Here is a 16,610-nt window from a genome sequence, read left to right as displayed (position 1 = left end):
GGGGGGGGGGGAGGGGGAAGACCTTAAGAACAAAGACATTTTCTGTAGACTAGGTAGAGAGAAGGTGGTCACTCTTGTAAATATAACAACTGATCCAATTTATTCAATTTTGTCCTGACTCACTTCTAGTTTTCTTGTCTTATGGGTGATGTTGTAATGTGCTAAAGCTAAAAGAATGTCATTTGCTGATGGAATTTGTGTTGAAACAAAAATGGTTTTCTTGCTCATTCTTGTTGTGTAGGCCTGGTCGGGAAAGTGATAGTGAAGCTGAAGACATTGAGCATGCTGAGAAACTTCGTCAAGTAAAAGCTGTTCTTGAGGAGGTCAATACTATTTTCTTGAACTATACATCTGGCAATATGCAATATCGAAAATTGGTATAGGAGAAAATGCTAGAAAATATACATGTTCGCGTTGATTGTGTGACCATCTCTAAGTAGGCTTTAAATGGAAGCTGGTGCAGTTAATACTTTTCTTCTTTCAATTTTCTCAGTTATTATTGATTGTTAAAATGTTTATCTGAATTGCAGGGGGGACATTTTTCTGGCATTTATAGAAAGGTTCAGTTAAAGCCGCTAAAGTGGGCTAAAGTTTCCAAGTCAAATGGTGAAGGTGAAGAAGAACGACCTGTTGAAGCTCTTATGGTTCTAAAATATGGAGGTGTTCTCACTCATGCTGGCAGAAAGCAGGTTTTATTATGCCTAATTATGATTTATTATATCGTGAACTAGCTCGGCCTGTTGAAGTGAATATTTTCCTTGTGTCATGGATCAAAACCTTTATTTCTTGCTTTCATGAAATTTCTTGGCAGGCTGAAGAGCTTGGAAGATACTTCCGGAATAACTTGTATCCAGGTTGGCTGGTGCCCTTATCTTTCATTTAACTTCCAAAAGTTTTCTCCAAAATCAGATCTTCCTTTGCATCATCTATTGCCAAATGAGGTTTAAGAAAGTTTCAGATAAACTACTTCCAGATGAAGCATCTAGAATTTAACAGTATTAGAAAAGTTTATTTTGCATAATCTTTGAAAATGGTGTATCAAAGCTTTGCAGCTACCCTGTTCCTATTTGATCAAATTGGGTATTAGGGGGTGAGTGGTAGGCTCAGTGCTTCTGCCTCTTAATCTCCTTCTGCTTTGAACCACAGGTGAAGGTACAGGCCTCCTTCGCCTCCATAGTACATATCGCCATGACCTAAAAATATACAGCTCCGATGAGGGCCGTGTGCAGGTTAGTTCCTTACTTTTGCTCAATAATTACTTAGTAATCTTAGTATCTGAGTCTTTATCCATTTGTTTTCTAATTTTTTTCCTGGTTGGTTTGTCAATTTTTCTCATACATGTCCTTGGCTATTTGTTTTGTCCTCTGATGTTGAGTTTGCATTATGCATGTTATGTCGGCAGATGTCTGCCGCTGCATTCGCCAAAGGTCTACTTGACTTGGAAGGACAATTGACACCAATCCTGGTTTGTGTGTTGTTATAAGGGTATGCTTCTTGAGTTGGATTCTTATAACTGAGAAGATTGAAGTATGTGTTTTCTTCTTCACTTGAAGGTGTCGTTGGTTAGCAAGGATTCTTCTATGCTTGATGGACTTGACAATGCCAGTATCGAAATGGAAGATGCTAAGGTTTTCTTTTCCTTACACTGTGTTCAAATCTACAAGCACATAGTTATCTTGCCATTTTCGGACACCTAGCTCGATCAGATAGTTCTATCTGTGGGTGGTCTTAGTATTCATTAGAACTAGTTTTCTTTATAATGACTAGGCTCGGTGTCTGTATCCATTATACTGTTAACATTGAAGGACAAGGCATGTGCTGCAACTTTGTTGCTTTTTCATGTTGTTGTTTGGTTGTTATTTGAAGTGTATGAGAACCTTTGAAATTATATGGTCTAACACCATAAGGAAGTAATTTTTTTGGTGGATGCTGTTATGCAAAACAAAGAATACAGTAATTCCATTGCACGGGTATGTTTGGCAATTACTTGAAGCATTAAAAAGTTTAGATCACTGTAACAGTTGAGTTTAATCCTGTTTACAAAGGCAGGATCTTTCAACTTACAAAAATGCTTTTATCATTCTGCTATTAAAATACCTCTCCCCTTGTTCTCTTTAGGCAAGGTTGAATGACATAATTACTTCTGGAACAAGGACACTTCATAACAATGGATCATCAGAGAAACCTTGGATGGTTGATGGGGCAGGACTCCCTCCTAATGCATCTGAACTTCTGCCCAAATTGGTAAAGTATTAATGTGTATCTCCTGTTGAATCAATCTTCTGGTAAAAATCAATATAAGTTTCATGATTCATCTTCTAATTCTGGTCGAATATTTATCTTCTTACCCCCTTCTTCTACTTTCTTTTCCTTGTCAGTGGAATCCTTTGTTCTGAATCCTTGATTTCACTAAACTAATACTGCAAGCATTTAAATTTTATTCTTTGGTGCTTTTCCTTCTCTTATGTTGCATTGTGTCTTTCCATATTTTTATTCTGATTTAATCTGTATTTTGCAATCAGGTGAAATATACTAAGAAGGTGACAGAGCAAGTGAGGCTTCTCGCCAAGGACGAGGATGAAGAACTTGCAGAGACAAGCCCATATGATGTAATTCCACCTTATGATCAAGCTAAAGCGCTTGGTAAAACAAATATTGATGTTGATCGTATTGCTGCGGGTTTACCTTGTGGTAGCGAGGGATTTCTACTCATGTTTGCAAGATGGAGAAAACTAGAGAGGGATTTATATAATGAACGGAAAGAGTAAGTTTTGCTAACTTAATCTAACTTTTTTTTAGCTTGAACATATGCTTGCTGCATCTTGGACCTTTGGTGCCCAGATGCTAATTTGTTGGGATTGTTCTCCTTCCAATCTTCACCAATCTGCTCATTGTGGATTAAAATGGTTTCCTTGTTGGTGTTTTCCCTAACACTCTATATTTAAATACAGCCGTTTTGATATCACACAAATTCCAGATGTTTATGACTCGTGCAAGTAAGTGAACTCTATACATTCTTAGCATATTTGGTTAATGAAGAATATTAATCTCTTTTTTTATCAACATGCTACATTGCCACTGAAAGAGCATGCTCAAGCTTCTGGTTTTTGTCTGTTATGTCCCTGACTTAATGTTCTTTTGAACTTTTTTCTTTTGTTTACAGGTATGATCTTTTGCACAATTCACATCTGAATCTAGGGGGGTTGGATGAACTCTTTACGGTTGCTCAGGTACGATAAGGATCAGCTACAAACATGAGTAGCTTCTTAGAAAAAGAACTGATAATTCCAAACCCTTGCTCGCTGTCCCCCACCCCCACCCCACCGCACAAAAAAAGGAAAAAAATACTCCAGAACAAGATAAAAGTCTGGTATCATATTACTAATCTTAATTTTCTCTGTAGCAAAACTTGTATATGGCATTGCTGCTTTTCCGGGTCTTTAGGTTACGAGCCTGTTGTCTCCAGTATTCCTCAAATTCTATTTTTTCAAATATACAAGGGTCTTGCAAAGTTCTCTTAAGAGTTATCCTGTCCGACTTCTAAAAGAAAGTATGATTGTTTTTGAGTTTCAGCTACTTGCAGATGGTGTTATTCCAAATGAATACGGGATAAATGCAAAGCAGAAGTTAAAGATTGGATCAAAGGTAAACATCTTACATTAGAGCAATGTCCATTTCTCGGTGTTTTCCTTTATCTGTAGTAGAAAGATTTCATGCGTTCTTTCTTTCTACCTATTGTTGGATAGACAGTAACATATAACATTTTCTACCACCTACTCACTGGGTCACTGCTATTGGCACTCTCAGATTTCGCAACTTAATTTGAATGGGGTAGTCTATAGTTATTAAAGAAGTCTGGGCAAGTTGTGCTGTGCTTAAGGGTTCCTGGTATATCTATTAGGTATCTTTAGGAGCTTGGCAGTTGGACCTCCACATCTTGTCAAATATTAATGTCCACTGAAGCTAGAATTGGTTCACCAGCTTTCACAGTTTCTTGTCTCTTATCACTGGTCTGCAGTAAGGAATTGAGACTACTAATTATAAATGCCGTTTTACATGCTGGTTTGAGTTTGACTTTGCTAAAAAATAAGATTGACATAGCTCTTCTCCATTGCTGTTGGTCAAGGTGTGCTTGAGGAAGGCAGTGAAAATCAATCATTTTACCTAGCTAGAGTTGTAGTTGCACTATAACGTCATGAGAGAATGAACAGTCAACAGGTTTGATTGACTGGTGGTAAAGTAAATTAAAGCCTGCTTCTAACAATTAGAATCTTATGCTTGTATTGGAGGAAGAGTAGTTTGTGTATTGCTTCTTGTCCACTACAATAACCGGCACTCTGGCAACCATTACGTACATAATTTGAGGTCGCACATTAGCTTATCTCGGATCCACCACTATTTTTAACCAGAATGCGATGATAGATGGGTTGTGTAATATGTTTGCGTTTATATGACATGTTATGATAGTGCAGGCTTATATAGTTATCAATGCATAATTTATGAGTTGTTTATTCAGATTGCTCGCCGCTTGTTGGGTAAAATTATGATTGATCTAAGGAATACCCGTGAAGAAGCTCTAAGTGTGGCTGAGTTGAAAGGTTGCCAAGACAATCATTTGGCAGTGAATAAGACAACAAAGGAAGATACAGAGCACCATACCAAGCCTCACACTCGGAATGAAGAGTCTAGAAGAACTAGCTTTAATAGTGAGAGATCCATGGATCAAGATGATGATGATGACAAAGAGACTAAGTACCGCTTAGATCCGAAGTATGTGGTCCCTCTTGTTCACTTAATTAGATGTTCAATGAACTTGTATATCCCAGTGTTATTTTAGTTTTTATCTAGAAGTGTCTTTGTAAATCAAGATAAGATTGCAGAATACTTTCTTGTATTGTATTTGATTATTTCGTGCTTTACCTTTTTCAGGTATGCAAATGTCAGAACACCTGAAAGACATGTGCGAACACGCCTGTACTTTACATCAGTAAGTGGAAACTTGCAACTGAATTTTCTAGTTTTCTACTGTTATTTTCTAGCTGCTGTACGTACTTTTGGCCCAAGGAAACTTTTCTCACACGTGAGCATCATCTTGAAGATCAACATTATTAAATAAATAAAAATGTCCTCTTTAGCTTAACATTTTAGTTGAGATGGTTCACATAACTAAATTACTGCAAAAACTAGTTAGCAATGATCAAACTCTAAATCAACTTTAATTTATCAAACATGGATGGTTAATTCAAACTTTGGAGTTTATAAACAGTTGATGTGTGAATGAGAATAATCTATCACCTCAAAGAATTTTCTCATTTTTCTTCAGCTGACTCATTCTGTCATATGTAACAATTTAGTATGTCTGCAATGTGGTATTTCTCTCTTTGTACTTATTAACTCTGCTTATTTTATATGATTAGAGTTGTTGAGACACTGTAGTGCTATTAACATTTTGCTTGCTGTTATTTTCTCTATTTTGATTTTTCTCTTTTTCCCATCTCGTCTTCCCTTCTCCAACTTCTGGTTTACCAATTGTTTGACTTGACAGGAGTCGCATATTCATTCCTTGATGAATGTTCTTCGTTATTGCAACCTGGATGAGTCTCTTCAAGAAGAGGCCAGCCTTGTGTGCGACAATGCTTTGGATCGCTTGTTTAATACCAAGGAGCTGGATTACATGAGTTATATTGTACTGAGGATGTTCGAGAACACAGAGGTTCGTACATCTGTTTATACTACTGAAGCACAAAGAAAATGAGAAGGCAGGATAAGTTGTGAATCAGTCAGTATTCTGGTGCACCTTAAATATATGCAAGCTGTTAACTGTTTTTCTTTGGGTGTTTTGGAGAAGTGGGTGGGAAAGAGAACTATGCAGACTCGACACAGCTGTACCTTTGCACCTTTTTCTTATGGATTATGCAAGCAAAGAGGTTCTCTTAAATGTGATAGTGTTTTAAAGAACTGAAATTATATAGTAATCCTCGTTTTTTATCGGTAAGTAAAAAAGATGTGTTATTTATAAATATTTTCAGCATCACCGAAGTTTGCCAGAAACTTCCTAATAGAACTGACCCGTCAACGCCCCTGCCCCTCTTATGGTTTTGCAAGCAAAGAGGTTTCCTGAAGATGTTTTAGTTTTCTGAGAATAAGGAATAGTCTCTACTATAAAGTCTTTGGTTTATAAGGAATTAAGTATAGTATATTCCAGAAGATTTTAGATCTTCCAAAGTTCCTACTTAAACTCTTTGGTTTGAGACAGTGCCTGGGATGAACACTTGATTAGCCTTGTAGCAACATGTGATGTAATAGTATTTTCGTCTGATGAGGAACTCCTGATAGTAGATGTCTGCTGGATTCATATTGTATCGATTTGGTGCAGGTGGCTCTGGAAGACCCTAAAAGGTTCCGCATAGAGATGGCTTTTAGCCGTGGTGCTGATCTATCGCCACTGGAGGAGGTATTATGTCTTTCTATTTCACGAAATGTAATTGAAAAGTTGATCTTTACGATAAATCTTCGACTATATAACCACCAGTAACGCCATCTCATTTCGATTATGTTTTGCAAAGCTGTGTTAGGAATGAGAAACTCCAACTTTATTTACGTTCCATGGTTAATTTGCAGAAAAATGATGAGATAGCTGCTTCATGGCATCAAGAGCACACACTGCCAATAATGGGTCCTGAAAGGCTTCAAGAAATTGGTTCATATCTTACATTGGCAAACATGGAAAATATGATTCGTCCTTTTGCCATGCCGGCTGAAGATTTCCCACCACCATCAACTCCTCAAGGATTCTCAGGCTACTTCTCAAAAAGTGCATCTGTTCTAGAGCGCCTGGTAAAAATTTGGCCATTCCACAAACATGGGAACACTAATGGAAAGTAGTACAATTTTTTCCCTGTTGGATGGTTCTGCTATCAAACTGAGGTTTGGAGATTATTTCCTCTAAGTGCTTTGCACAATCAAATCAAGAATCAGTAACAGCTGAAGAATTCCGGAAGAGAAGCTATAATGTCGATTATCGTTCTTCTAGATGTGCTTTTTCCATTTCTCTCCTCTCTCTCTCTCTCTCTCTCTCTCTCTCTCTCTCCTTCCGTCATTCATTCTTGTAGATAATAGAAAATTTTGCAGTGACCTTTAGCACCAATGGGGAAGCTCACAACCTACATTTATAAACAGAGTGAGCCTAAAATGTAAAAGTGCTATGCCTTGAATTCTTGTTTGCTAGTTAATCTTACGTCTTTGTTCTCTTGCTTAGTTATGGCTATTCTCTTTCTACTTATATTCGTGAGATGATGTGTCGATAAGAAGCAAGAAGTTCCTGAATAATTGTTATTGTCCGACCAAATATGAGCAGGGGCGGATGCACGCTTAACGAAGACACCGCTTCGTTGGAAAATTTTACTAGATATATGTATTAATACTGTAAGGAAACGGATAAGTAGGAAAAAATGACATTATTTGACATAAATTGTGTCTTGGTGTGTTAGTTATGAGCAAATATTTCAGAGTCTTTGTGGTTAAAATTGTGATGAAGTAGAATTGAACTCAAAACCTTTTCTAACTTAAGATTTAAGATTCAACAAAGCCAATTGATTAAAGATTATTTCTTGTCTAGAAATATGATAATTAAAGTTATTATTCCTGTTCTATAAATTTTGACGCCGCTTACAAAAATCTCAGCCTACGTTCGTAAATATGAGATCCGACTATTGAATCTTATTCTCCCAAAAACTATTCTCCAGGTAATCATAGTAATGAATATAACTTGTTTAAAGTTAGTAAGTATTATGTTGGATTGAATATAAGAAAAGACAAGAGTACCTATAAAGGTGAAACTATTTATCTTGCCCTACCCATTAAAGAATTCTACCCACTAAATAATTACAATCTCCTACCTATTTAATAAATAAACGGGAATATCAAAATAACTATCCACGCTTAATGCCCTACGTATAAAAACGCAAAAGCTGCTCAAAATTTCAGAAAATCAGCGCACAAAATTGAGATTTTCACCGACATTCCCTATTTGAAGATCACTAAGTGTGAAAAAAAAGATCGAAGATGCTGATTCGCATCTTCTTTTCAAATTTTGATTTTGCTGTTGTCTTCAGATTTTGATTTCGCTGTTGTTTTGATTTTGATTTCGGAGCTAAACTTCTGAATTTTAGCTGAAAATTCTAATCTAGGTTTAGAGATCTGGAGATCTAGAGGTTTGATTTCGAAAAATCTGTTGCAGCTATATACTGTTGAAATTTCGGACACTGTTGATTTCGAACACTATTGATTTCGAACACTGTTGAAATTTGCATTGTTGAGATTCAATTTTGGACATAAAAGTGATTATAACTTCAGAATCATGGAAAATATTCCAATTCTGCTGCAGCATAGTGGAGAATGGGATGATAACAATAATTTCATAAATTTTCATGTTGATGCAATTCTAATAAAGACCTATTGGAAATTTGAACAACTTCTCAGAGAAATTGCAAAGCAACTGCAAAAGGACAGTAAAACAATAGTTATTAAGTATGCTATTGCTCAAGGATATCCACCAATTACAATTTGCAGCGATATGAGTGTTAGTGCTTACATGGAATTGAAAAAATCAAGTGCAGGGATGACGACACTTCCCCTGTGTGTGTCGTTTGCTAAAAATACTATAGCTGCAAGCACCTCCAGTTTCGATGTTGCTCTAATTTCATCAGAAATTGCAGAATTTGAAAGCACTGATATGATTACTACGTTTGATGTGCAAGAAGGAGATGACGCCATTTTAGAACTTGATGATGCAAACATCATAACTGATCAATTTCATCAAAATGTTGAAAAAACACAAATTTACGAAGACAAGAACCTGCTGGCTCTCGTTATGAAACAGTATGCAGTTAGAGAAAAATGTCAATATCGGGTTCATAAATCATACCCAAGAAGGTTCGTCTGCATGTTTTCAAGTAAAAAACTATGTGATACCTATATAGTTTATAAGTATGCTAAATCAGTATACTATGCGAGTATGGAATTGTATTGGTTTGTCTGTGTTTTTTATCAGTGATACTGGTATAGTATATAAGTATGCTATATCAGTATACTATGCGAGTATATAACTGTATTGATTTGTCTTTGTTATTATCAGTAAAATATAATACCAATATAGTATATATGTATGCTAAATCAGTATACTATGTGAGTATAGAATTGTGCTGCTTTGTCTATATTTTTTATCAGCAAAATATGATACTGATACAGTATATAAGTATACCAACATAGTATACCATGTGAGTATATAATTGTACGGATTTTTGTTTGTGTTTTTTATCAATAGAACATGATACATAACTGTATTTGTATTATAAACAGGTATATCCTTGAATGCGTGGATGAAAGATGCACTTGCAGACTTAAAGCATCAAGCCTGCGAGCATCAAATCTTTTTAAAGTGATAGATTTCAATTCTGTCCACAGTTGTTTAACTGATAAGAGATTTTGTTCACAAAAGCAAGCTGTCTCAGCTTTTGTTGCAGCTGTGGTACAAGATAAACTTGTTGACCCGAAAACTATATATACACCAACAGATATCCAAAGAGACATCCAAAAAGCATATGGTATGGACTTAAGCTACATGCAAGCATGGAGATCAAAAGAAAAAGCAATGCAACTATTGAGACGATTACCAAGTGAGTCATACAAGAAAATGCCAACATATCTTTATATGTTAGAGTACGCTAACCCAGGATCAGTGACACGACTACACACTGAAGGAGATGGGAGCTTCTTGTATGCATTCATAGCTATATATGCATCGATTAGAGGATGGGTCTATTGTAGGCCAACAGTTGTAGTTGATGGAAGTTTTTAAAGTCAACATATAGAGGGACTATACTCACGGCTTCCACGCAAGACGCAGAGGGTAAGAATACAATCCAATTACATTCAGTTAAAGAAACAAAAAATATTTTCAAATATTATATGATACCAGTATGGTATACAAGTATACCAATAGAGTATATAGTTTTTTTGCCACACACATGCACCTACCTATGACTATACTACTATATGAAATACTAAATTAATATTTTGTGTACAATCCAATTACATTCAGTTAAAGAAACAAAAAATATTTTCAAATATTATATGATACCAGTATGGTATACAAGTATACCAACAGAGTATATAGTTGTTTTGCTACACACCTGCACCTACCTATGACTATATTACTATATGAAATGCTAAATTAATATAGTATTTTGTAATTGATATTTTGTTCTTTGGATTTACAGGACAAATTCTACCCCTCGCATATGCAATTGTTGATTCGGAAAATGATGCATCGTGGGAATGGTTCTTCGTGCAGTTCAGAGAAACCTATGGACAATGAGGGAATGTGCATTGTATCAGACAGGCATGATGCTATATGGAAAGCAACTTCAATTGTCTATCCAGAAGTCCCTCATTGTGCATGTATGTTCCATCTGTGGAACAACATAAAGACAAACTTCAGGAAGAGCCAAAAACAAATCAAAGAAGTATATTTTGTGTTAGCAAGAGCATACACTGTTGAAGAATTCAACAGGCATATGGCAGAGTTAGAAGCTATTGATAGTAGAGTGAAAACATACCNAAACTTTACATAACAATAGAAACCTTCACCAAGGCATGAATAATACAACGAAATCATGGAAATCACAATATAAGACTCACGGTCATGCTCGACACCAACGTATAAATACTCGTCACCATGCATATAAGTTGTACTCAACAAGAAACAAATAGCAAATATGACATAACTCCTAATCCCTCAAGCTACGGTTAGACCAAACACTTACCTCGAACTCCCACGACCAACTCAAGCCTCGAACACCGCCTTTCCTCTCGAACTCGGCTCCAAATCAATTGTATCTAGACATAATCGACCCCATAATTTAATCCGAGGGAAAATTGGTCATTTAGCTAACAATTAAAAAAAAGAAATAAAGCAACTTATGAGGCCAAAGCCCATTAGAATAGTAGGGCGTGAGAACTAATAAGGGTTTGGAGAGGAAAGGACTTTCCTGCCAACAAATGGAGTACATAAAAAAACATGGAAAAACGTTTACAATTCTAATCTGTAATCAAATTGAGAGCGAGAAGATTTAGCAGCAACTTGGAGTCAAAACCAAATTATTGGCCCGGAGAGACAAGGACACGAGGCTTGAAGAGGAACAAGACGCACCAGTTGTTTTCTTGAAAAAAGTGCTCTATTTGGCATCAAAGAGTTGTAACAAGAAACTACCAAACTAGCAACGTGAGTATTCTAGAAGAATTTTAGTTTTATATTGTTTAACTCTTCCATTATAATATTGGGATTTAGTTTGGTCTTTAATTATAGGGAGTAGTATTAGATACGGGCTTTTATGATAAAACTGATTAGTTGTTGAATTGGTGATACGAAGGAATTACAGAGAATTAGTTTAATAGGGACATGGCAGCCTAATTGAGGTTATTTCAAGTGGAATAAGGAGGAATTTGACAGAATAATACCCGATTATGTTGGTAGTTCATGAAGTTGATACTTACCCAGTGTTTGTGATAATATAGATTGATCGAAAGAAGTTGTACGGACCGCTCGAAGTTGCGCGCTTGGTATTTCGGCACGAGTATAGTGAGTAGTAATCTTACCGCAATTTGTGTTTTCATAACTTGCATGATTTACACATGATTTTTAATATGAATATGTTACCGATTATTTAAGTTGCATGTGGGACAAGTCTTTTACCCGATATGATACCGAAATAGTTATTTGAGATGGATACCGTGGTTTTAAATATTTTGGTTGTCACTAGACCTGTTTTACCGTTACTTGAATTTACTGTTATCGAAAGGAAATTATATGATTTGATAAGAACCGAAATGCCCTATATTGTTTTAAAATAGTTTCTACGAGTATATATACGGATTACAGAGACAAGTATAAATGGGAGTAGACTTTGAAGGATCCCGTAGCTAACGGCGGGTTCGTTAGACCTGGTGCACCTTGTAATTACCGATTACCATTATAGCCCTCGCTAGTGGGAAGGTAGAACTAGCATACCGTTACCGATTTCGCTCGAATAGGGACTACCGTTATATATATGACTTCTTGCGAAGAAGTCCACAGTTATACCGATTACATGATCCGTTCATTGAAACTTCCCAAATTTGAATATTGATATTATACAGTGGTTACCGAGCTTATTCCTGAATTATTAATTATTTTATACTACAAGGAAAGCATGATGAGGCTGAAAATTATTTATTGTTTCTGAAAGGGCATTTTTATGTATTTTCTCTTTGAGATACTAGCATGTTTCTGACTTGTCCCCAAATAAAAACGATTGTGGTTAAGTGTTATTACTCACTGAGCTAGCAACTCATTCCCCGCTAATTTTTTTTACAGAGACAGCAGTTGACGCAGGCGAGGATTTCGTTAATTAGAGCGCACAGGTTGAAAATTCTTGATGAGCCTCGCACTTGTTCGCGTGGGCAGAGATTTTCATCAAACGTTATGGTCTTTCTTTGAATTCTTAGAGTCGCTCCATAGTCATTCTTTTAGTGTCATGAGTATTATTTTGCTATTAGTCTTATGTTGAGTATCGTTCTGTAGTATTAAAGTTGGAGATAATTAGTATTTCTGGTTGCTAGTTGGTTGATTAGCAATGGTGGAGACTTCTGTTTTGTTAAAATTGATAAGTTGTCCATTGTTTGGTATAATATTAGGATGTTTGGTTGCTGATTGAGACAGGGAAATTTTTGGAATGGTCCAAAAACAGGGGAAACTCTGTCCGATTTTCTGCAAAATTTTCGATGAGGCTTACTTAGGAGCACTTGCTCCCAAGCGCCGGTCACGATCCTAAATTGGGTCGTGACAGCATGATATCGTCTGATCTATCAATCAAATGATCTTGTTTCCCACCTTTTACAAATTCTGTTAAAACCCTTTGAATGATATTATTAGAAAGAGTATCTGTAGTTGTGACTTTGATTGGCATATTAATTCCATATTTCGCCTTCTTCCTAAGATAGTAGAATATAATATTCAAGTGCTGCAAAAAAGAGAGGAAGAAAACACGACTACCACTAACAATATGAATGAACTACTACAACAACAAAAATAAAAAGCAGTACACTTACCGAACTAGAGAGCGGCCTGCCAGAATAGTTTAAGGTATGGAAAAACGTCTTATCATCAATCTGTTCAACTTCAAAGTCAAAACAAGGCTCTAGCTTTTGATCACCAGGTAAATACACTTCCCTATTTCATATAAAAGAAGATATGGATAAGAAATATAACAACAAACATTAAGAATGCACTCTCCTAATACACTCTCCCAATTGCATGTTTGCTTCAACAAAGTTTGAGAATGCAGTCGTAAGCTTAAAATCAACAGTCTCTGAAATGTCATTTACAAATGGAAATCTTCCTTTGATAACCTTCGAGGATCCCCCAACTGCACTAACACCAGATTGCCAGTCATTCCTATACGGCGACTGTTTTACAGCTGCGGGGCGCCTTCTCCGTGTGAAAACTGCTGGAGTAGTTTCAACGTCTGTTTGTATCTGGACAATACTTCTTGATACCGACTGATCAGGTTTAGACTTATTTACGGCACGAGTTGTCAGTTCATTTCCTGATTGATTTACATTACATCTCCCTCCTTATGTAATGGCAGCAATTAGATCAAGTTGATAATTAGTATATTCAAAATCAGAATCCAAGTGAAGATCACCCCCGTGTCGACATGGAGCTTAAATTAGAAAATGCTAGTGAATAAATAAATATACAAAGTTAAGAAATTTAGAAAAAAAGAATGAAAAGTTATATATAGAAGACATTACCAGAAGGCAAATTCACATTACTTCCACCAACATCCACTTGACCAACACCATCAACCCGACATGCCGAACACATAAAAGCATTATCAGCATAACTACTTAAATAAAAAATAAAAAACTATCAAGAACCTATCATTTACATACTAACTACAGAATTAAAAACATCAATATCATACCCTGTGGAGCAGTATTAGACTCAATAACAACATCTGCTCGTGTCTGTACAGGGATTCCTGATGGCAGCAGAGCAGGACCCGACTTTTTAACATCATGAGATGACTGCTTATATGTTGCTTGTTGTGTAATGGCGGTGATTTGATCAATTGCAGATGCAGACAGTTCAAAGTTAGAATCCAAGCCAAAATCATGCTCATTTACGAAAGGGGCTGAAAAAAGTTTTTTTAAAAAAGGTTAGTCAATGCACAAATACATAGAGTTAAATAAATAAAAAAAGAATTAAAAAATTACATATACAACATTATACCAGAACGCAAATCATCATTAACTACACCATCACTTGCTGTGACGTTCTTCACATTGACACCGGTGGCACCTCCATCTTGACCAACCCCACCAAAATCAGATACTAAACATATAAAAGTATGAGCAAGAGTACTATTTTCAAAAAATAACAGCAAAAAAAAAAATCAATCAAATCTGTGATTTACATACTAGAAGGTGCTTTGGGCGTGCTATCTCCAATAACTACAGGATCATTCCCAACGTGGCCACTTTCAAACTGGTCATAATCATATGCATCTCACGAAAGTCAGGATCATTATCCTGTTGCTTATGCTGAAAATGAGAAACTAACAATTTTAGTATTATGTATATTACAAGAATACTATGTGCACTAGAAGTAAAGAATGGAATAGTATCCTATAAGCATATATTGCATCTTTGAACAATATACTATAGCATTATATTATATAAAAGATCAATACCACTGAATTTCCCTCTGGTTTCATTGACTGCCTACCAATAGCTGCAAGCACCTCCTCAAATTTGTTCTTTATAAAAAGCTTCAAAGCTTGTAACTCCTTCATTACCTCAGCATTGGTAAGTTGGGAATCACTTCCAGTACTTTCATGCATACTTTGTGTTTTTGGTAATTGAGTGCCAAAAACCTGAAAGCTATCGGGCTGACTGTCAGTGCACTCAACTTCAATTTCAAAGCTTAGACCACGCACATCAAATAGTTGCTTCTCATCATCGGTTGGGGTGATGTTCTTTAGCTGCAATTATTAAGCACACTAGTTAGAAATAGAAATGATAATAAAGTATGGAAAGATAAAAGATCCCTATTAACATATGATACCAATATAGTATACATGTATACCAACAGAGTATATCACTGAACTGGGATATAGTATACATGATACTAATATAGTATACATGTATACCAACAGAGTATATCACTGAACTGGGATATTGCTACAACTGTGACTAAACTACTGTACCAAAACATTAAGAGAGGCAATAAAACTATGAGAAAATTACCTGCTCGCGTTGCAAGCTACACATTTGCAAAACAACTCGCTCATTCGGTATTTGACCCATGACTACCCAATTCAAAATTCGTGGAAGTTTGTTTCCAATATGATCAGCAAAGTGACCATCCAAACTTGGGCAGCACTCATACAACCAAGTCTGTAAAGCCAACGGGAAGCCACCGAGTCTATAAAAAGAAGGCTTATCTTGAAACTTGTTGGAACACGAGTCAATTGTAGCTTTATAAACATCTATACCCCAGGGATAATTATTAAAATCACCACACTCAACCAAGTCAATGTAAGACCGTGAAATAACCTTTGTTTTGAGTTGAGAAAGTAAGAAGTTATTCACAAAATAAAGAATTGCTATCTTCAACGCATCATCATCTGTTTCCCATTTCTTCTTCTTAAAACAGTCTGCTAGTTGGGCAAATGTCACGGATGCAGTCCCAAAATATTTTGAAATAAACCTATTCTCTGCTATGCTCTCTATACTTGTATCACCCTTATATTTCAACCCAGTAACAAGTGCAAATTCACCCAAGCCAAAGCGCAACCTAGAATCATTCACTACAAACCGCATCTCATTTTCACCTCATGATGTACTTCTCTAATAAGCAAATGGTGCATAACCCGAATCTGTACAATAACTGGTGGCAGATCCAAAAAATAGCCAAAGCATGTTTTCTTAAACAGTCGAAGTTGCCTCTTTGATAAATTCACTTTCAATTGATGAATAACATGGCAGTTGGTATCCCAATCAACCTTTGGTTTATAATCTAAGTCCATAGGTACAAGGAAATCCCAACACTGCAAAACATGTTCATATAAAATAATTTCAGAAATAGAATTCACTTAAAATGTAACTAAACTAACTAAAAATATTACAACTACCATACGATACCAACACGACATATAACTATACCAGCAGGGTATACAATTCTACTGACTAATTTCCAGCAACTACAAATGACTATACTACTATTACATAACAGATAGGAATAAAGAGAAAAAGCAAAAAGGAATGCAGCTATAAAGTATTTTCAAGATACTGTACGATACTACTATTATTAAAGGAAAACAAATAGCGAAGACAGCTAAAAAAAGGATCCAGAAGCATATGATAGTATTTAGCTATACTAACAGGGTAAATAGTTGTACGGGGTTGTTCCAACAACTGTCTATAACTATAAAAACTATCACATAACACACATACACTATGTCTATAGGCACAAGACTTATATGGGAAATATCATGCGTGCCATT

At 35.9% G+C, this 16,610-nt stretch overlaps 1 protein-coding gene across 5 annotated transcripts in view; it reads left to right on the top strand.

Annotated features, from left to right (window-relative positions):
- Window positions 1-7,257, top strand: part of LOC109206676 (inositol hexakisphosphate and diphosphoinositol-pentakisphosphate kinase 2-like) — a 16,446-nt gene extending 9,189 nt beyond the window's left edge. For all 5 annotated transcript variants that reach the window (XM_019369545.1, XM_019369527.1, XM_019369552.1 and 2 more), the window contains exons 16-31: window positions 242-323; window positions 531-689; window positions 812-854; window positions 1,147-1,229; window positions 1,403-1,465; window positions 1,554-1,628; window positions 2,119-2,244; window positions 2,523-2,764; window positions 2,952-2,996; window positions 3,164-3,230; window positions 3,574-3,645; window positions 4,517-4,770; window positions 4,930-4,987; window positions 5,546-5,713; window positions 6,377-6,454; window positions 6,622-7,257. In XM_019369545.1, coding sequence (XP_019225090.1) covers window positions 242-323; window positions 531-689; window positions 812-854; window positions 1,147-1,229; window positions 1,403-1,465; window positions 1,554-1,628; window positions 2,119-2,244; window positions 2,523-2,764; window positions 2,952-2,996; window positions 3,164-3,230; window positions 3,574-3,645; window positions 4,517-4,770; window positions 4,930-4,987; window positions 5,546-5,713; window positions 6,377-6,454; window positions 6,622-6,885 — 1,879 coding nt within the window. In that variant the 3' untranslated portion in view covers window positions 6,886-7,257. The remainder of the gene's footprint in view (window positions 1-241; window positions 324-530; window positions 690-811; window positions 855-1,146; window positions 1,230-1,402; window positions 1,466-1,553; window positions 1,629-2,118; window positions 2,245-2,522; window positions 2,765-2,951; window positions 2,997-3,163; window positions 3,231-3,573; window positions 3,646-4,516; window positions 4,771-4,929; window positions 4,988-5,545; window positions 5,714-6,376; window positions 6,455-6,621) is intronic.

Source organism: Nicotiana attenuata, chromosome 2, assembly GCF_001879085.1.
Source record: "Nicotiana attenuata strain UT chromosome 2, NIATTr2, whole genome shotgun sequence".
NCBI classification, from domain to species: Eukaryota; Viridiplantae; Streptophyta; class Magnoliopsida; order Solanales; family Solanaceae; genus Nicotiana; species Nicotiana attenuata.
This window is presented reverse-complemented; position numbering and strand designations above follow the sequence as displayed.